Source organism: Loxodonta africana, chromosome 5 (genome assembly GCF_030014295.1).
Source record: "Loxodonta africana isolate mLoxAfr1 chromosome 5, mLoxAfr1.hap2, whole genome shotgun sequence".
NCBI classification, from domain to species: Eukaryota; Metazoa; Chordata; class Mammalia; order Proboscidea; family Elephantidae; genus Loxodonta; species Loxodonta africana.
In genome coordinates this window covers 69,716,644-69,738,365 of record NC_087346.1, presented here as the reverse complement: position 1 = coordinate 69,738,365, position 21,722 = coordinate 69,716,644, and the positions used below count along the sequence as shown (strand labels likewise).

The window sequence follows — 21,722 nt, the reverse complement described above, 5'->3', positions numbered from 1 at the left end:
TCCTTAGAAGCAAGGATGGTGAGACTTTGTCTCACGTATTTTTTTGACACGCTATCAGGAGGGATCAGTCCCTGGAGAAGGACATCATGCTTGGTAAAGTGAGAGTCAGCGAAAAAGAGGAAGACTCTCAATAAGATGGCTTGACACAGTGGCTGCAACGGTGGGGTCAAGCATAACAACGATTGTGAGCATGGTGCAGGACCGGGAAGTATTTCATTCTTTTGTACATAGGGTTGCTGGGAGTCAGAACCAACTCAGTGGCACCTAATAACAACAGGCCGTGACTGGAGGAGCCCTGGTAGCGCGGTGGTTAATCACTGAACTGTTGTTCACTGTAAGGTTGGCAGTTCGAACCCACCAGCTGTTCTGAGAGAGAAAGATGAAGCAATCTGGCTCTGTAAAGATTTATAGCCTTGGAAACCCTATGAAGAGGTTCTACTCTGTCCTACAGGGTTGTTATGAGTCAGAATCGACTTGATGGCAACGGGTAGGCCATGAATATCTCTGAATTTACTAGATATTGCCAAATTGTTTTCTAATGTGGTTGTACTTATTATTACATTCCCATTGTTCCGTATCCTCACCAATACTTGATGTTAGGTTTTAAATCTTTTCCCGATCTGATGGGTAGGAAATACCACTGTGGTTTTAATTTGCATTTTCCTGATTACGCTGAGGCTGAACGTCTTTTCAAATGCTTAACCATCAGGCTTATTTCTTTATGAATTGCTTCCCGTATTTCTAGCCTATTTTTTAAATTGGGTTCTTTGCCTTTTTCTTATTAATTTTTGTAAGTCTTTACATGTTCTGAGAATTAATCATCTGTCGATTAGATGCATTATGGATGCCTATATACTTTTGAAAGAAAAAAAGTATATAGGCTTAACCAAACTAAAAAATTGAGTTGTATTTTCTTTGCATTACATTGGATAAACTAGATCAAGGGGCAGAGAAAACACAGAACATCAAATGTGTAGGGGTTCAGGAGCTGGCTTTTGTTTCCAGAAGCCTGACTCAGTTAAATAATATGAAGTAACTTGAACTTGCCTCTCTATCTCTGGCTCCTCTGAAAAAGATTATTTTAAGAAGGGTCATCTACGGTCCCCAGTGTGTTTTAATCAGAGGTTTGCTGAAGAACTTGTTCGTCCCTTTCCCTCTAGACTTAAAAAAATCTATATATCGCTAAATAATGAAACTCTTGACTGCTAAACGTGGGTTTGAGTAACCCACTCGGAGCAGTATTGAAATGCCTATAGAGTAAGAGGGTAATTCTGTGGGGACAATTTCTTGGCCCATCCTCTAATACTGATTAAACCCTTTGAAAGATGGTGAAGAAAGGTTAAACCACTTAGACTTGACTACTAAAGGAGATGATCTAATGACCATTCGAGAACTTATTTTATTGCTCTAATTCAAAAGACTGTTAGGTATTTGCTTTGCATATAGGGCAAATAGACTAAAACCGTAGAAATTGAGTCATTGAGTGGTGCAATCCGTCAATGCATTTGGCCGTTAACCCAAAGGTTGGTGGTTCAAGTTCAACCAGGTGTGCTTTGGAAGAAAGGCCTGGTGATCTGCTTCTGAAAAATACACCATTGAAAGTCCCATGGAGCACGGTTCTACTCTGACACACATGGCGTCACTGAGAGCCAATTTGACAGGCAACTGCAGTGGTGGTTGGGAAAGAAAGCTGAAATTTTTCCCATCTTCTCATTTTATAGATGAAGAAAGCAAGTTAACTGACTTATCTATTACGTACTGCCATGGAGCTGGTGGTTGTCCTAGACAGAACTTGACTTTGGACTCCAAGTCTTCGTTCCTCTAGTGCATCATGCTGCCTCTCCTTCAAAAAAAAAAAAAAAAAAAGTCCTGAAATATTACTGCTCCTTCTGTTGATGCACGTGTAAGCTTTCCAGGGGATAGCCAATTGTATTTTGTAGTTTAAGGTCATTCCACAGCACCCTCCATTTTCGTTCCTCACTGATTTTCCAATCAACTGGACAGTTAGAAAATCTTTCAAGAAATTTAACATCTCAGTCTCTACCTTAAAAGAAGAGACCCCAGGGAAATGTTGTTAACTGCAGTCGAGTTGGCCCTCAACTCATGGCAACCCTATGTGTTACAGAATAAAATTGATCTCCGTAGGGTTTTCTTGGTGTAATCTTTAGGGAAGAAGATAGCAGGCTTTTCTTTTCTGGAACTGCTGGGTGGGTTCAAGCTGGCAATCTTTGTTAGCAGCTGGTCACAAACTGCTTGTGTACCCAGGTTCTTACTAAGAAAATAAGAGATTACAAATTGTAGCCTACTGTTGGTAGTAAATTCCCTGTGACACACACACCCAGGGAGCAAATGGATGTTTTGCGTGCTTTGTTGTTGTTCTTAGCAGCTGTGGAGTCGATTCTGACTCATGGTGACCTCATATGTGCGGAGTAGAACTGCTCCATAGGGTTTTTAAGGCTGTGATCTTTTGGAAGCAGATTGCCAGGCCTTTCTTCCATGGTGCCTTTTGGTTATTAACCCAGTGCTTAACCATTTGTGCCATCCAGGGACTCCTACTATGTATATGTTGTTGTTGTTAGGTGCCATTGAGTCAGTTCCAACTCATAGTGACCCTGTGTACAACAGAATGAAACACTGCCCAGTCCTGCACCATCCACACAATCATTGCTATGTTTGAGTCCATTGTTGCAGCCATTATATCATTCCATCTCATTGAGGATCTTCCTCTTTTTAGCTGACCCTCTACTTTACCAAGGTATGATGCCCTTCTCCAGTGACTGGTCCATCTTGATAATGTGTCCAAAGTACGTGAGACAATGTCTCTCCATCCTCACTTCTAAGGAGCACTCTGGCTGTACTTCTTCCAAGACAGATTTTTTCATTCTTCTGGCTGTCCATGGTATATTTGATATTTTTCATCAACACCATAATTCAAAGGTGTCAGTTCTTCAGTCTTCCTTATTCATTGTCCAGCTTTCACATGCATATGAGGTGATTGAAAATACCATGGCTTGGGCCAGGTGCACCTTAGACCTCAAGGTGACATCGTTGCTTTTTAATATTTTGAAGAGACCTCTTGCACTCGATTTGCCCAATGCAATGAGTCTTTTCATTTCTTGAGTGTTGCCTCCATGGGCATTGATTGTAGGTCCAAGTAAAATGAAATCTTTAACAACTTCAATCTTTTCTCCATTTATCATGATGGTGCTTATTGGTCCAGTTATGAGGATTTTTATTTTCTTTATATTGAGCTGTGATCCATAATGAAGACTGTAGTCTTTGATCTTCATCAGTAAGTGCTCCAAATATATATAGCTAATCTTTATTTTCCAAAGAGCTTCTCATGTTATTCTTAGTTAGTAATTAGAACTGGATGGCAATAGTCAGTTTTTCAATGTACAAAAATTTATGCTGCTTTAAAGATCTTTGAATTGTTTTCTTTATGGAAAATACTGTAACAGTATAAAGAGAAAAATCTGATCCTGTGGCCTAGAGAAAATCACTTAATGTTTCCTTCTTGAGATTTTCTGCATATTTATATATTTCATGTAGTTAGATTAAACCACTTTTAAATCCTGCCTTTTTTTTCCTTACTAGAGTCTTTATCCATGTTATTAAAATGTTTTGTAAGCATAGTTGTTAATGGATGTATTATATCTCACTGTCTGGATTGATTATAATGAAGAACGCTCCAGTGAAGCTTTGCCTACATTTCGGATTTCTTTGGCAGGTTCCTAGAATTGGGATTATTGAATCAAATGACAACACTATTTTTAGTCTTTTCACCCCAAACTGGTTTTGACAAAGTTGCTACTAGTTTTACACTTGTATAAGTAGAATGAGAGAGAGTACCTGTATAATTTCCATCATTGAACTTAATCACTAAATAAAATTATTGCTGATTTGGTAATATAAATAGATCAATCTTTGTCTAATTCACATTTCTTTGATTACTAGTGAAAATATTTTCATATATTTATTAGCTATTTATGTTGCTTGTGGAAACCCTGGTGGCGTAGTGGTTAAGTGCTATGGTTGCTAACCAAAGGGTCGGCAGTTCGAATCCACCAGGCGCTCCTTGGAAACTTTATGGGGCGGCTCTACTCTGTCCTATAGGGTCACTATGAGTCGGAATCGACTTGACGGCACTGGTTTTTTTTTTTTTATGTTGGCTGTATGAATTCAGTTTATGAACTTTGTTTACTTTTCTGTAGGCGGCTGTTTTCTTATTAAATAATTTTTATATATTGAAAACATCAGTCTTTTGCCTTTGTGGTAAATTTTTTTTTCCCCATTTTGCTTGCTTTTTTTGACTTTATGGTTTTTATTAAGGGGAGAACAGAAGTTTTTATTTTTACATTGTCTAGATTTACATTTTGGAGTTTGTATCTGTGAGTTCTTTCATTAATGATTTATAAGGAGGAAATATAAGCAAAAGGGTTATTAAAGACCATCATTGCTTCACAATTAATTGAAATCATTCAGTAGGGGCCATTTTATGTAGGTTTAAGTGATTTCACTCCAGTTTTTTCCAGTGATGTCCCTCTGCAATTGCTTGTCTCTTTTTTCTGAAATCTGCTCCATGTCACCCATTAAGCTTGTCTTTGGTATTCTGCACAGTCTTAAATCTGCCCTTTTGGCCAGCTGTTCTTCTGTCCTATGGCATTTTCTCATGTCCTGATGTTTCTTTTAAGGTATTATCCAAAGAGATGAGTCACCCATGGAAAAAGGGCTCTCTGGTCTGCGAGGAAGTGGCTTTGAGCTCTCTGACGTGTTTTATTTCTCCAAGAAGGGATTGGAAGCCATTGTGGAAGATGAAGTGACCCAGAGATTCTCCTCAGAGGAGCTAGTGTCATGGAATCTCCTCACAAGGACCAACGTAAATTTCCAGTACATCAGTCTGCGGCTCACCATGGTGTGGGTGCTGGGCGTGATAGTACGCTACTGTGTCCTATTGCCTCTGCGGTAAGAAACCTGTCCAGCAACTTGGTTCTATGAATAATTCAGCTTTCTTTTCTGGTCATTTCTATAATGACTACGTAAGAGTATTGTGGTGCTGTTATAGATTGAATTGTGTCCCCCTAAAATATGTGTTGTAAATCCTTACCCCTACATCTGTGGTTATAATCTCTTTTGGGTTTTCTTTGTTATGTTAATGAGGCTGGATTAGTGTAGGGTGTGTTTTAAATCAATCTCTTTTGAGATATAAAAGAGTAGATTAAGCAAGCAAGTAAGAACAAACTGAGGCAAGGATACCTGCTACAGGGTTGCCCAGGAACCTAGTAGCTGAAAGAGACAAAGATTTTCCCCTAGACTAGACAGAGAAAGCCTTCCACTAAAGCCACTGAATGTGGACTTCTAGCCTCCTGAACTGTGAGAAAATAAACTTCTGTTCGTTAAAGCTGCCCACTTGCTGTATTTCTGTTACAGCAGCACTAAGGCAGATATGAATCCTACTACTTCCCGCTTAGAAAACACCACCAAATGGGACCTCTGCAGGAACTTATTAAGCATCTATTCTTGCAATATTTTTTCCCAAATGAACGTGTGTATTTACAATCCAACATATATTTTACAATCTGGATTCACTCTGCTGTCATAGATCGTCTGGGGGTGGATAGAAAGGGGAAGTTAGAAAAAAGAAGAGGAGAGAGGATTTACAGTGTCACATTTGCCAGGGTGTCAACCAAACCAACAGTGCACCGGAGTCCCTTTCCCAGCTTTGCTGGTCTGTACCGGTTCACAGCCTCACGTCGTTGTTGCTGTTAGTTACCGTGGAGTCGATTCTGACTCAGGGCGAAAGAAAGAATTCCTGCGACAGGTTACCACATGGGAGAGAGCTGTTTCAGAAGAGTGAGTTTGTTCCTGTCCACTTTGATGATGATTGCTCACTCTTTTGTTAAAACTTGCCCACTTGGGTCCCCTTCTGCTTTCAAGGTATGAGTACCTCCTGATGAGGCGGCAACCCCAAAAAGCAAAACCAAACCCAGTGCCGTCAAGTCGAATTAAACTCATAGCGACCCTATAGGACAGAGTAGAACTGCCCCATAGAGTTTCCAAGGAGCGCCTGGCAGATTCGAACTGCCGACCCCTTTGGTTAGCAGCTGTAGCACTTAACCACTATGCCACCAGAGTTTCCTCAGCTGTATTAGCAAAGTGAAATTCAGAGTTTCACATGTACTTTTGCTTAAATCTTAAGCCAGTGTCCCTAAGTGGGGTTCATGTACCCTGCGGAAGTTCAAGGCTATCCATTGGCACTCAGAAAGAAAATACTAAGGCTTCTGTTTGTTAGAAGCTTCTAGTTATTCTATTGGAATAGTTATTCTAGTTATTCTTTTGGAAACCCTGGTGTTGTATCGGTTAAGAGTTACGGCTGCTAACCAAAAGGCTGGCAGTTCGAATCCACCAAGCACTCCTTGAAAACTCTGTGGGGCAGTTCTACTCTGTCCTGTAGGGTCACTATGAATTGGAAACGACTCAACTTGGCTGGTTGGTTGGTAGCTATTCTACTTTTATAGCTAAAAAAAAAAATTAAACTTTAGTGAAGTTTTATATCTGGATTAGCTCTTGTATCCTCACATGGTCATGAGTCAGGCAGCTGAGGGAAGAGTGAGAATTCTGCAACACGGAGTGCTTGAGGTACCGTCATTTGCTGTTGGTTAGTTTTCATCACACTGTGGGGGTCCAGAAAATGGTGTTATGATTCTAATTATCTAGTTCTAACTAATGTTCACAAAATAGGTAAGTGACATAAAACATTCTTACAGAGATAATTCCAGTAATCAAGCATCCAAGAACAAGAAGAAAATGACAGAATCGGGACTCCTACTCCTAGTACACACTCTTCAGTGAGAAAGTAAAAAGAAAAGGAAAACAAAAGAGTAAAAGAAGCAGTTGCTACAAAGTGAGCATTTCAAAATATAAAAAAAAAAAATTCAAAATATAGATGGTGCTAAAATTGACGCTGGTGAGGGCTGAATAACTCTAACACCATTGAGTTGTACACTTTAAATGGGCGAATTACACAGTCTACTGAATTATATGGTCAATAAAGCTCTGAAAAAACAGATTGTGTTTTTTGTGTCACCTATGAGAACTCTCATAGCTGGCTCACTGAAACTGGGAAATAGAAAGTTCTGGTCTGTTTGTTAATCTAGCAAATAAAAAGTTTCAGTAGTTTCGAACTCAGTTGTTAAACATGTTAAAATGCAACCTCTTCTGATTTAATGTGTAGGAACAAGGGATTCTCCTTAGGGAAGGTGACAAAATATTTGAAAACCTCTGCATAATTCGGGTATGAGATTGAGGAGCATTGTTGTGTTGTTATTAGGTGCTGTTGAGTTGATTTCACAGTGATCCCATGTGACAGAGTAGAACGGCCCCATAGGGTTTTTTAGGCTGTAGTTTTAACAGAGGATCCCTGGTGGCGCAGTGCTTAAGCACTTGACTGATAACCAAAAGGTCGGAGGTTTGAACCCACTTCAGGAGAAAAAGGACTGCTCCCCTAAAGATTAGGGGGTCACTGTGAGTCGGAATTGACTCGATGGCAATGAGTTTTAATTTTTATGGGAGCAGATTGCCAGGCCTTTCTGACTGACATGAAATTACTGCACCTGAAGAAAACATTATCTGACCTTCAGAGGGTGTTAAACCAAGACTTATAAGTTTAACACCGTAGCAAGGTATTTCTAAGGAAGCATATTCAAAAAGCTTTCCTGTTACTAGAAATATTAATTACATTTTAAGTGAGGGCAAAAGTTCTTTTTAACATTAAAGTATGTAATTTAAAAATACTAATTTATACAAAATAATATTATTTATATTTATAAAATGTTTTTGCATCTTTATTCTTCATGTTGTGAGTGAGTGTTTTATAATATACTTGATATCAGTACATTAATATATATATGTTCCCAAATGCATTGGGGGTGCATACTCAGATGTTTTATTGATGGGGTTTTCCTGAAGACTGAGCTCACTTCTTTAAGCTATTCTCCAATATGAAATAATACTAAACTACTATGTAAAATGATACTAATCTACTGAGAGGCAGTATAATGAGATAGTTAGGAGCATGGATTCTGGAACCAGCTCATCAGGGTTCAAATCCCAGCTCTGCTGTTTATTGGCTGTGTAACCTTGGGTAAGTTATTTAACCTTTATATGTCTCAATTTCCTCATCTGTAGAATGAGAATGGTAATATTTATGTCTCATAGAGTTTTTGGGACAATTAAATGAATTAAATTTAAAAAGCACTTAAAATATTGCCTGACGCAGAATGTTAGCTACTGTTTTATCATAATCTAATGTAAAAATGGGGGATTGGCTAAGATAAAGTGCTCCAAATGTCTGGCAAAGAGGTAAAGATGGTTACATGTTAGTAGTAGACCAGCTTGACAATGGCCCCTGTTCCTGGCATTATTTCAAGTAGTGTCCCCAAACACAAAGAGTCCTTCTGACACTGCAGTGGCTGTTCGTTTTAGCCAGGTGTATTGAAAACCTCGGCCGTTCCACAAAATACGGTAACACCCCTCAGAAAACTAGGAAGATACAGATAGGCCTCTGGTTCGATTTGAGAGGGCAATGAGCTAATTTCTGTTTCCTTCCATTTTACGAAGTAAAATGTTTCAAAAAAAATCTTGTCTGTGAAATGTGATTCAACTAATGATTTTCTTCTCCTTTTTTAACCAAATTCTATTTATTTCTACAGATTTTAAATTTTAACCTTTTCTTTTTTAAGTAATTTTGTTTCTAAAAACAACTGTTATCTTTTTGAAAAATCATTTAAGTGTGTATTAAAATACTTCAAAAATTAGAAAGCATCTCTATGGAGAAGTATTGTCGGTTACCTTATTGACAAACTCCTGAGTTATCTTGAAGCATAATAAAAAAGGAATTGCATTAAATGATGTCCTACACGGTGATATATTTTGGGATTCTTACTATGAAAGCACCTTTAAGTATAACTCTCTTGAAATTTACTGCAAATTCTAAATTCCTTTGAGAAAAATTTTAATTTTTATCCCTTTATCCCCTCATTAATAAATGAAGAAAAGCAAGTTATTTTCAGACTTTTACAAGCATTGCCTTTTATAACCATACTACACCACACCAAAGACTATAGAACAAGGTAATAAAATATGTACTTTCAGCCTAAACTTATTCCTTTTTAGAATATAATTTTTTTTCTTATGTTATAAAAGAAATTAATATTGAATATTGTAAAGAAATTAAAATAGTCCACAGGAGCAGAAGGGAAAGACTTTTTATTTTATTTCCTTCACTATCATTCTTTACCCTCTGAAGATTACATAGACTGAACTTGAGAGTTTTGCAGACAAACTTTCAGGCCCTTTCTCTACATATACTGTACATACATGTTTGTTATTATTTTGAAAATGGGATCATACTCTCTGTTATTCTGAAACTTGCTTTGCTTATGCCTCTCAAAATGTATTAAGGAACATTCTTCCACGACATTACCTGTAAAACCCAAAAAATCTACTGCCATTGCATCTATTCCGACTCATAGAGATCCTGTAGGACAGAGTAGAACTGCCCCATAGGGTTTCCAAGGCCGTAAATCTTTACGGAAGCAGACTGCCACATCTTTCTTTCAAGCAGTGGCAGCAACTGGTGGGTTCGAACCTCCAACCTTTCAGTTAGCAGCCGAGCACTTAATCACTGCACCAGTGAGTCTGTGATTTACCCGATACTTGGGCTGGCAGCGTCGTATTCCATAGCGTGGATGTTCCACAATCTATTTACTCTTTCCTTATTTCTGAACTTTTGGGTTATTTCATTTTTCCTTACTGTACAACTAACTTTTGCATTACTTTTTCTTTTCTTTTTCAGGGTAACCTTGGCTTTCATTGGGGTTAGTTTTCTCGTTATAGGAACTACACTGGTTGGGCAACTGCCAGATAGCAGGTGAAATGTTTCCTTCCATCGAGACATAAATAGGATTGTCCTTTTACTGTGTCAAAGAAGAGCCCGTTTGTCTGATTACTACGTATAATGTTACATTTATGGTCTCAACTCACTTATTAGAATCCTGCTCACTTCACCTTCATAGTGTTTATTTGATTTTTTGTCATACTTTCATATAAATGGAAAGAGGTTGGTTTTTTTAAAGGAGAAATGAAGAAAAAAAAAAAAGGGCCGAGGAGCCCAAGGGAAAGTGAGAGTCTTGTAGTATTGGCAGGTTCATAAGGCTGAGACCAGAGAAGCTTCTGCTTAACTTCGTCAGGAATTTATCATAATGCGTTTAGCAGGGTGGGAGCTACTTTCCATTAGAGTTTTGTCCAGTTCTCTTGGTGAACTTTGGCCATTTAATATTAAATGCTTCCAGGACACTAGAATTGAACTGTGGGTGTGTCTCAGAACACAGCCTGTTGCTGTGATGGGGTACAGCGTATTGTTTAATGTATTGTTTCTTAAATGTGCCCAGAACTGTACAATAAAATGTTTTCTTTTTCCTTCAGTTTCAAAAACTGGCTGAGTGAACTGGTCCACCTGACCTGCTGCCGGATCTGTGTGCGAGCCCTTTCTGGAGTCATTCGTTACCATAAGAGGTGAGTGCCTGCTGGCCTCCAGCGTGGTTTCCTTTAAGTACATCCACTGTATGATTGATAGCAGAGCCTTGGAAGCAGGTGGGGAGGACGCAGGTGGATTAAGGCATTTTCAGTGTGTTTATTCCTCCTTCTTAGAGTATCACAGATGTTAACAACGTACAAAAATACTTTATAATGTGCACTTCATTTGCAGAGGGAACATAATAAACCCAAACCAGTTGCCATTGAGTCGATTCCGACTCGTGGCGACCCTTTGTGTATCAGAGTAGAACTGCGCTCCGTAGGATTGCAGTGGCTGATTTTTAGAAGTAGATCACCAGGCCTTTCTTCTGAGGTGCCTGTGGGTGGATTTGAACCTCCTGCCTTTTGGTTACCAGCAGAGTATGTTAGCCATCTGCACCACCCAGGAACTCCAAGGAACATAACGATAAGCATTCAAAAGCACTAAATTATTGGGCATTTATGTATGTAGCCCAGGTTCTGCACTTCTTATTTATTATCCTCATGATAGGTGCTTTGGTCCCATTTTACAGTTGAAGAAATGGAAGCTCTGGGTTGCGTTGTTCAAGATCACATAGAATTAGTTTCCTAGGATGCTATAACAAAGGACCACAAACTGGGTGTCGTAAAACAATGGAAATTTATTCTCTGACAGTTTTGGAGATAAGAAATCTGAAGTCTTGCTTCCTCCAAAGGCCCTGAAGAAGAATCCTTCTTTGACTCTTCCAGCTTCTGATGGCTCCTGGCAATCATTAGCCTTCCTTGGCTTGTAGTTGCATCACTCCAATCTCTGGCTCCATCTTTACCTGGCCTTCATCCCTGTGTCTGTTCTGTGTTCCTGTATCCAAGTCTCCCTTTCCTGCCTCTTAGAAAGACACGGTAGTTGGATTTAGGACTCATCCTAATCCATGTGACCTCATTTTAACTTTATTCCATCTGCCATGGCCCCATTTCTTATCAAGGCCACATTCTTAGGATCCACGGGTTAGGACTTGAATGTATCTTTTGTGGGGGACGCAGTGCAACCCACTATAGTGAGTGAGTGGCAGAGTCAGGTTTTGGACCAGGTCTGTCTGATTTAAAAATGATGAACTTGACAGGCCTGCAGGGTGGAAAGAAGACTAGACTTGGAGTCTGGAGGCCTGGTTCTAGGGTCAAATATAAGCAACTCAGAAGACCATTGACAGATTGCTGTGCATGTTTAAAAGGAGCCCTGGTGGCACAATGATTTGGCACTGGGCTACTAACCGAAAGGTGGGCAGTTCAAAGCCACCAGCGGCTCCACGGGAGAAAAGACCTGGCAATCTGCTCCCATGAAGATTACAGCTTAAGAAAACATGGGTTTCCTCTGTCCTGTTGGGTCACTATGAATTAGAGTCGACTCGACAGTACATACATGCATATTTAATAGTCTAATTTGCAAATGTGGCAGCACATCACTTGGCAAGTAAATCAGTGCTCCAATTAATTAAGATTTTCAAAGTTTTTATATACAATTTTATCAGGAACTTTGAACAAAAAATTTTGATTGGTTGACTATTATGTCAGAATACATAAACCTTATAAGACAGCAGTATGTGCTCACACATTATCAAAGGTTAAATACAAACTTTGCTAAGATAATCACAAGGTCAGCGAGCCAGCATCATAAAACCTCTGGAGTCTTGGAAACAGGACGTGTTCATTAATCCTGTTTTCCGGAAGAATAAGTTTCAGGTGTTTCAGTGAGCCTGATCACCTAAGTATATTATGTGAAACTAAACAAGTTGCTTCTAAAGATTAGTTATAGATTAGGGCATAGCTATAGGCATTAATAGTCATTAAAATTATAAGTATGTTTATGATCATATGTAACATTTAATAAGATGACCTTCAGTGTTGTGGGTGAGAGAACTTTCTCTGTTTTCATAAAGCAAAACTTATAATTTTGCACTAGTCTCAGACCTGCCAACTCTAAAAGGCCATCACTGAGCCTTAAAACAAAATACCATGTTCTGCTTCCCGCGCCTCCAATCATAAAGATTAAATGTATCTAAGTAAAGTTATCAGCTAAGTGAAACTGATTTTGATTGAGTTAACTTTTCTGTTAACTCAATCACATTTTTTTTAACATTGTTTACATCATTGTTTTAACAGTTCTAAGATAAGTTTTTGTTTTTTAACTGATTAGGGCTTCATGTCTCATTAGCAGAAGGGAAACATTTTAGCATTCGGCTTTGACTTGGACTGTCAGGTACACAGAGGAGCAGCAGTGGCTCAGTGAGTTTGATTCCTGGCCAGTGCGCCTTATGTGCAGCCATCACCCATCTGTCTGTCAGTGGAGGGCTGTGTGTCGCTATGATGCTGAATAGGTTTTAGTGGAGCTTCCAGACTAAGATGGACATTGATGAAAGGCTTGGTGATCTACTAACAAAAATCGGCCAGTGAAAACCCTGTGGATCATGACAGTCTGATCTACAACCAATCATGGGGATGGCACAGAAGTGGGCAGCATTTTGTCCTGTTACTCATGGGGTTGCCATGAGTCAAGGGGCCAACTTGATGGTAGCTAACTGCAACCTAATATACAAAAAAATACAAGGACCCAAGGACCCTTAAAATTCTAAAATTATATGAATTTGTGGTTGTGCTGTGAGTTTTAGAATGAGGAATAGAAGAAAATGCTCTGGTAGAGGTGTGATCAGAAGAGACACCTTCAGAAAAGGCACTTTAATTATGTAGAGAGAAGCTCATAACTTCTAATTTTAAGGAAAACATGCTAAAGTCATTTTACATTTGGTTCCGTTTCTTTGTATAGGCCCAAAGAAAACTAATTTGCTTCGTTGGTATTAAATACTTGCCTAACTCTGGGATGGAGCCCTATGGCGCAGTGGTTAAGAGTTCGGTTAAAGGTCATCAGTTTGAATCCACCAACTGCTCCTTGGAAACCCTATGGGGTAGTTCTACCCTGCCCTATACGGTCCTTATGAGTCAGAATTGACTCGACGGCAGTAGATTTGGTTTTTTCTTTTTTTTTTGGTTTAACTCTAGGACAGTGTTGGCAAACTAAACCATAGCCTGCCACCTGTTTTTTTAAATAATGTTTTGTTGGAACAGAGACATGTTCATTTATTTACATATCATCTGTGGCTGCCTATGTGCTGCAACAGCAGAGCTGATAAATTGTGACAGGGATCATCTGACCTGCAAAAGGTAAAACATTAACTCTCTGATCCTTGATGGGAAAAGTTAGCTTCTCCTGCTAGGGGAGGATGGAGAGAGAGAACTATGGTGAATTTACTCCCGGGACCACAATGAAACCATTGAAAGTGGTGCTTATGAAGAATGAAATGATATGAAAACACTTATGATAAAAGAAGTGAAGCTTATTGTTGCTAGGTGCTGTCAAGTCGGTTCTGACTTATAGCAAGCCCATGTACAACAGAACAAAACACTGCCTGGTCCTGAGACATCCTCACAATCGTTGTTATGCTTGAGCCCATGTTGCAGCCACTGTGTCAATCCACCTCGTTGAGGGCCTACCTCTTTTCTGCTGACCCTGTACTCTGCCAAGCATGATGTCCTTCTCCAGGGACTGATCCCTCCTGACAACATGTCCAAAGTATGTAAGATGCAGTCTCTCCATCCTTGCTTCTAAGGAGCATTCTGGTAGACTCAAAGTAGAGTTGACCTTAATGACATGGATGGAGTTAAGCTTTTGGGACCTTCATTTGCTGATGGGGCATGACTCAAAATGAGGAGAAACAGCTGCAAACATCCGTTGATAATCTGAACCTGGAATGTACGAAGTATGAATCTAGGAAAATTGGAAATTGTCAAAAATGAAATGGAACACATAAACATCTATATCCCAGGCATTAGTGAGCTGAAATGGACTGGTACTGGCCATTTTGAATCGGACGATCATATAGTCTACTATGCTGGGAACGACAACTCGAAGAGGAATGGTGTTGCATTCATCATCAAAAAGAACGTTTCAAGATCTATCCTGAAGTACAACGCTGTCAGTGATAGGATAATATCCATACGCCTACAAGGAAGACCAGTTAATACTACTATTATTCAAATTTACGTACCAAGCACTAGGGCCAAAGATGAAGAAACAGATTTTTATCAGCTGCTGCAGTCTGAAATCGATCGAACATGCAGTCAAGATGCATTGATAATTACTGGGGATTGGAGTGCAAAAGTTGGAAACAAAGAAGGATCCCTAGCTGGAAAATATGGCCTTGTTGATAGAAAGAATGCCGGAGATCAAATGATAGAATTTTGCAAGACCAACGACTTCTTCTTTGCCAATACCTTCTTTCACCAATATAAACAGCGACTATACACATGGACCTCGCCAGATGGAACACACAGAAATCAAATTGACTACATCTGTGGAAAGAGACGATGGAAGAGCTCAATATCGTCAGTCAGAACAAGGCCAGGGGCCGACTGTGGAACAGACAGACCATCAATTGCTCATATGCAAGTTCAAGCTGAAACTGAAGAAAATCAGAGCAAGTCCACGAGAGCCAAAATATGACCTTGAGTATATCCCGCCTGAATTTAGAGACCATCTGAAGAATAGATTTGACGCATTGAATACTAGTGACCGAAGACCAGGTGAGTTGTGGAATGACATCAAGGACATCATCCATGAAGAAAGCAAGAGGCCATTGAAAAGACAGGAAAGAAAGAAAAGACCAAGATGGACGTCAGAGGGGACTCTGAAACTTGCTCTCGAACGTCGAGCACCTAAAGCAAAAGGAAGAATTGATGAAGAACTAATAAAAGACTTCAAAGGGCACCTCGAGAAGACAAAGTATTATAATGACATGTGCAAAGAGCTGGAGATGGAAAACCAAAAGGGAAGAACACGCTCAGCGTTTCTCAAGCTGAAAGAGCTGAAGAAAAAATTCAAACCCCGAGTTGCAATAGTGAAGGATTCTATGGGGAAAATATTAAACAATGCAGGAAGCATCAAAAGAAGATGGAAGGAATACACAGAGTCATTATACCAAAAAGAATTAGTCGATGTTCAACCATTTCAACAGGTGGCATATGATCAGGAACCGATGGTACTGAAGGAAGAAGTCCAAGCTGCTCTGAAGGCATTGGCGAAAAACAAGGCTCCAGGAATTGATGGAATATCAATTGAGATGTTTCAATAAACAGATGCAACACTGGAGGTGCTCACTTGTCTATGCCAAGAAATATGGAAGACAGCCTCCTGGCCAACTGACTGGAAGAGATCCATATTTATGCCTATTCCCAAGAAAGGTGATCCAACCGAATGTGGAAATTATAGAACAATGTCGTTAGTATCACACGCAAGCAAAATTTTGCTGAAGATCATTCAAAAACGGCTGCAACAGTGTATAAGTGAAGCCTACAATTTACAGAGTTTGCTTACTAAAGACATAGAATCTTTGTAATTAATTCTAGTACTTAATTTTTTTTCATAATAAAAGGAAAAAATTATCATTACAAGAAAACAACACAAATATATATAAAGGGAAAGTCATGGGCCCCTTCTCCTAAACTGTTACCCACTCCCACCATACTGCGTACAGGTAACCATTCTTAAGATAGGCATTTATACTTCCAAACTTTATTTTATTTAGAAACATTTTTATTGTGGTAAAATAAATATAAGAAAAAATTTGCCATTTTAACCATTACCAGGTGTACAATTCAGTGACATTAATGATATTCATCATGTTGTGCAACCATCACTACTATATCTAAATTTTTTCAACACCCCAAATGGAAACTTAGTACCCCTAAAACACTAACTCTCCATTCCCACTTCCCCCAGTCCCTGGTAACCACTAATAAACTTTTGTCTCTCTGTATTTGCCTGTTCTGGATATTTCATGTAAGTGGGATCATGCAGCATTTGTCCTTTTATGTCTGACCTATTTTACTTAGCATAATGTTTTCAGGGTTCATCTATGTCATAGCATGTATCGGAACTTCATTTCTCTTTATGACAGAGTAATTGTCATTGTGTGTTTATAACTCATTTTGGTTATCTACCCATCTGTTGATGGACACTTGGGTTGTTTCCACCTTTTGGTTATTGTGATTAATGCTGCCATGAACGTTGGTGTGCAGGTGTCCTTTTGAGTCCCAACTTTAAAGCATCTTGGGTATATATGTAGGAGTGGAATCGCTGGGTCATATGGTAACTGTTTAACTTTTTGAGGAACTGCCAAACTGTTTTGCAAACTTTGTTTTTTAATGTACTATTTTAAGACAAAATGAGATGAGCCTGTATATGCTATTCTGCAAATAGTGGCCATTTTTCGAGGTTTAGTAGTTGCCGTTTTTGCATCTACAGGCAGTACAGACCCCAGAAGGGAGGCATTTGTGTTGCCAACCATACCTCTCCACTAGATGTTTTTATCTTGGCAACGGATGGATGCTATACTATGGTAAGAGCAGCTCGTATTTCAAGTAGTTTCGTGTTTTTTAGATTGCTCAAACTTTTATTTTGACACAAATTAGAAAGTTGATTTCATATTAGAAAATGAGTGGGTTGTAGCTATGTAAGTTATGTAATATGTTTACATGAGGAATGCATAATGCAAGAAAAGCAAAAGGAAATAGCCATTATATTTAGGGTAGTAAAAAATGAACTTTCTTGAATATAGACGTATTTAAGCTTGATGGAACTTTCTAAAGTTGGTGATTCCATGTGGCCTCTACCATCTCTGCCAATGTCTGCTAACACTCTGCAACTTTGAACTCTTCCTCCTTAGAGCTGTACACATTTCTCAGCAAGCCAGTTAGTTCTCTTTTCCTCCAGGGAGTAGTTATATACAATTAAAAAAAATATATATGGTTTTTTAATGAGAGTCAAGCAGGAAAAGTAAATATTTGTGTCACATTGCATTTTTCAGTCCTTGTCCACATCCCCCAAAACTAAACAAAACTCAGCAACAAACTGCAAAGCCCACAATGAAGCAAAAGCTTCAAAACGCCCTTTCATGGGAATGAATAAAAACCACATTCTGGCAGTTTTTAAAATCCACGTTTTCTGGCGCACTTAAGAATTTGTCAAGATTTTCTGTATAGCCTTTATGTGGCAAGGAAATTTGGGTGTTTAATCTGTGTCCTTTTCCTTTTCGTGGTAAATGTGCCTAAGTAGGTGTGTGGGATAGAATGAAGGGAGAGGGGCCCTGGGAACCTTCTTGTAATGTTCTCATGGTGGTGGGTTGGGCTTCAGGGATAGCAAATGGGTTTTATTTCACTTGCCAACTTCAGTGATTGGTAGTCATAGGCTGCCATGCTTTCCTGAGATCCCTGATTCAAAGAGAAAGAGCCATTATTGTTTAAGTGTCTGCTGAGGTGGGAGGGGTCCTTGGGTGGTACAAACAGTTAATCTTCTCAGCTGCTAACTGAAAGACTGAAGGTTCTTGTCCACCCAGAATTGCCTCAGAAGAAAGGTCTGGCAACCTAAAAAAAAAAAAAGAACCTACTTCCGAAAAATCAGCAATGGAAAACCTATGGAGCACAACTGTACTCTGACACACATGGTGTCGCCATGAGTTGGAGTCGACTCCATGGCAACTGGGGATGCACCTGCCAGTATTTGGCTATACATAGGTTATACTATCATTGTGGGCGTTTTGAATTGCTTTGTAAAAATTTCAACTTATGCCAGATATTTTAATTTGTCTAAAAATATAAGCTTACATATATAACATTGGACAATCACATTTTAACACATTCATAAATTTCTCTAAACTCTGAAGCTCTTTCTGAGTTTAAGGACCCTTTGGCAACCTCTATAGAAAGACTTTTGGGGATCAAGCCTTCTTAACCTTTTTTAGGTTAGGAATTAGATGACAGTTATGTACCCTTTTTAAGGAAAAAGAACATACATGTGTATCTATATACAAACATAGTTTTGCTTGTAATTTCAAGGTATTTATGGATCCTCCTAAAACCATCCAGGACTCTCAGGCTAGGAACACTTGTTAGACCACAGCACAGTTCTGAGTGTGTATTTGTAAGGCATATAATAAATAATCCTTGTATTTATGTGGACAAGCACTTTCATATTCATTATACTTGACCGTCCCCGCAGTCCAATGAGGTCAGGACAGAGATTTTGTTATAGATGAGGAAGCAGAGGCTCCTGTATTTTAGCCAACCTGCCTCTTCGTGATTTTGCATTTCTCAGGCCATGTTCCTGCTATGTCCTGGTCAGACAAAGAGGTGAGATAACTCATGTGTGACTGAGGGTCTTAGAAATTTGTTGGCATTTTCTATGAGTTTTGATCATGTATAACAGCAATTACAATATTAGCCAAATTTTGGAAAAGCAAAATAACGGCAAACTTTTTGTTGGGTTCAGTGGTAGAAACCTAAAGCCAATTGGATTAAATCGGAGGCAGTGCAGTGCAGTGCGGAAGTGGGAGGAGACTGTACCGCTGCCTCCAGAGATCCCAACTGGCTTCTTTTGGAAAAACACAAACTGCGTATCTGAAGAACAGTAAAGATCTCTTTTCAGTGACTTTTCTAAAGTCCTCTTTCTCTAATAAACAAAAGATGAGGTTCCCTGGTGGCGCGGTAGTTAAGTAGCTCGGCTGCTAATAGAAAGGTCTGAGGTTCGAATCCAACTCACCAGTGGCTCTGCAGGAGAAAAAAACCTGGCCATCTGTTCCCATAAAGATTACAGCCTAGGAAACCCTATGGGGGAAGTGCTGCTCTGTCCTCCAGGGTCACTGTTAGTCTGAATCAACTAGTTGGTACACAACAACAAAGAGCTCTATTTTTGAATTTAGAAATATTTCCAAACTTGCAGGAATTATATGTATAACACCCATATCCCCTTTATCTACATTTTCCTATTGTTAACATTTTCAATCCATTTGCTTTACCATTTGTGCTCTATCTACATATATAACTTTTGGTAAAATATTTACACTTCATGTATATTTATATTTAGTATTTATTTCTAATATTTATATTAGAAATCTGTGTTCACATCAGCACTTCCAATTCAGAGTTCTTTCTTACTTTTCCTATTCCGTATTTGTATGTCCCTTCTTTCACAATGAAAACCTTGTTCCCCAACGATATCCATATACTTACTCATTTGCTAAATCCTACAATATATCTAATATGGTGTCAGAATTGCTTCACCTGTTTTACTACAAAAAGCAAACCTAGTGAAAAGAGTTCAGTTTTTGAAATTCTTGCCACTCTACCCAAGATGGAGGGTTGAATCCTGTGTTCATAAGTTTCTTGAATTTTTTCCCTCCTTCCTCTGTCAGTGTTGTTCTTTTATCCACTTGAAGTACAGTTAGGTTCATTTCAGTTTGATTTCAGTTTTTTATTTCCATCTTTGTTGACTTAGTTTTAGTTTTTGAGTATGTAGGACATGAACATGCTTCCCAATATCAAAACCATACAAAAATGGACTACTCTTAGAAACGTCACTCTCTCTCGTATCCTTTCTACTGGATTCCTTCCAACTTTGTTGTTTTCTGGTTATCCTTTCTGTGCTTTTTATTTTAGAGATCGACAAATACATGTGTATTATTTCTCCTTCTGTCTTACTCAAAAGGTAGCATACTATATTTGTTCTTTTTCTATTTGCTTTTTTCGCTTAACGATATCTCCTGGAAATCACTCCTTATCATTCATAGAGATCAGCCGTGTCCTTTTCACAGATATATAGTACTCCATGGTGTGGATGTACCCTGGTTTATTCATCCAATTTCCTCTGTTTGGACATACAGGTAGTTACTAATATTTTGTAATAACAAATGATGTTGTAATTAATAACCTCGTGCATATGCATTTTCATATTGCTTGAGGTATATCTTCAGGATAAATTCCTAGAAGTGAGATTATTTGATTGAAGGATAAATATATATGTACATACTTTGAGTTTTGTATGCAGTTTTGATAGAAATTTTTTTGATAGAAATTGCCATGTTTCCCTTCAGAGTTGTTCTACCATTTTCACCCTCCTCCCCTCGAGCAGTGGATGAGACTGCCTTAACCAGGCCAACAAAGTGTATTGTCAAGCTTTTAAGTATTTGTCAATCTGATGGGTGAGAAATGTTATTTCAGTATAGTTTTAATTTACATTTCTTTTATTTTGAGTGAAGTCAAAGGACCTCTACTTTTCAGAAAAAAAGATAGCTAAAACCAAAAATGAAACCTATTGCCACTGAATTGATTCTGACTCATAGTGACTCTATAGGACAGAATAGAACTGCCCCATAGGGTTTCCAAGGAGCACTTGGTGGATTTGAACTGCTGACCTTTTTTCTTTTTTTGGTTAGCAGCCAAGCTCTTAACCACTGTGCCATCAGGACTCCAGAAGACACCTAATGCAGCAAAATAGCTTAAAACTCAAAGGTGCTGCTCAAGAACACTTTTTGCTTACGTTTGACCATTCTTGTCTTTTGAACAGCCTGAGAACTACAGCCACTAGAAGAAAGCTGATCTCATCTCCATGGGGAATAGGAACTTACTGGTACTTAAAAATGTTTTGTTTTGTTTTGTTTTTGGATAGCTGTGGCTTTACATTTCTCTCTTTTTCTCATGGTACATCTAGGTTGGCCAGGCTAATGGTGGACTAATGGGAATTATTCAGAGAGCAATGGTCAAGGCTTGTCCACATATCTGGTTTGAACGTTCGGAAATTAAGGATCGACACTTGGTTACTAAGAGGTGAGCAGAGAGATTAGTCGGTACTCACTGGAGTGGCATAAAAGCTCATTACTCTCGTTCTTTGTGCCAAAAAGAGATGAGCAGCATCTAAAGCAGCATCTAAAGATCAAGACTAAAACACAGAGCTCTATTTGTGGTTGACTCTTTCTGTCTTAGCTAGAGTTTTAAAGATTTTAATTCCGTAGTCATAGTGGAATATACAATGGAATTAGAAGGTCCATGAGTCTGTGTTGCTGTGACTTAGGTATAGTCCAGTCACTGAATTTTCAAAGTTAAAAATTACTACCTTGAATATTCTATAATTGATGAATATTTGCTGAGTAAATAGATGGCTGATTAAGTATTTGCTGAATGACTGTTTTCACTTAAATCCGGCTAGAGACAGATAGAGCTAATGCTCTCTGGAACAGAGAAGAAACCTCTGGAGGTATGGGGTAGAGATACACCTGAGTTACCGGAAG

At 38.8% G+C, this 21,722-nt stretch overlaps 1 protein-coding gene across 7 annotated transcripts in view; it reads left to right on the top strand.

Moving 5' to 3' along the window:
- GPAT3 (glycerol-3-phosphate acyltransferase 3) overlaps positions 1 to 21,722 on the top strand; it is a 78,219-nt gene that overhangs the window by 49,423 nt on the left and 7,074 nt on the right. For 4 of the 7 annotated variants that reach the window (XM_023553298.2, XM_023553296.2, XM_023553299.2 and 1 more), the window contains 5 exons: positions 4,695 to 4,965; positions 9,857 to 9,931; positions 10,486 to 10,575; positions 16,907 to 17,000; positions 21,146 to 21,261. In XM_023553298.2, the coding sequence (XP_023409066.1) occupies positions 4,695 to 4,965; positions 9,857 to 9,931; positions 10,486 to 10,575; positions 16,907 to 17,000; positions 21,146 to 21,261 (646 nt within the window). The remainder of the gene's footprint in view (positions 1 to 4,694; positions 4,966 to 9,856; positions 9,932 to 10,485; positions 10,576 to 16,906; positions 17,001 to 21,145; positions 21,262 to 21,722) is intronic. The other 3 variants (XM_064285637.1, XM_064285636.1, XM_023553297.2) reach the window with 2 other exon arrangements.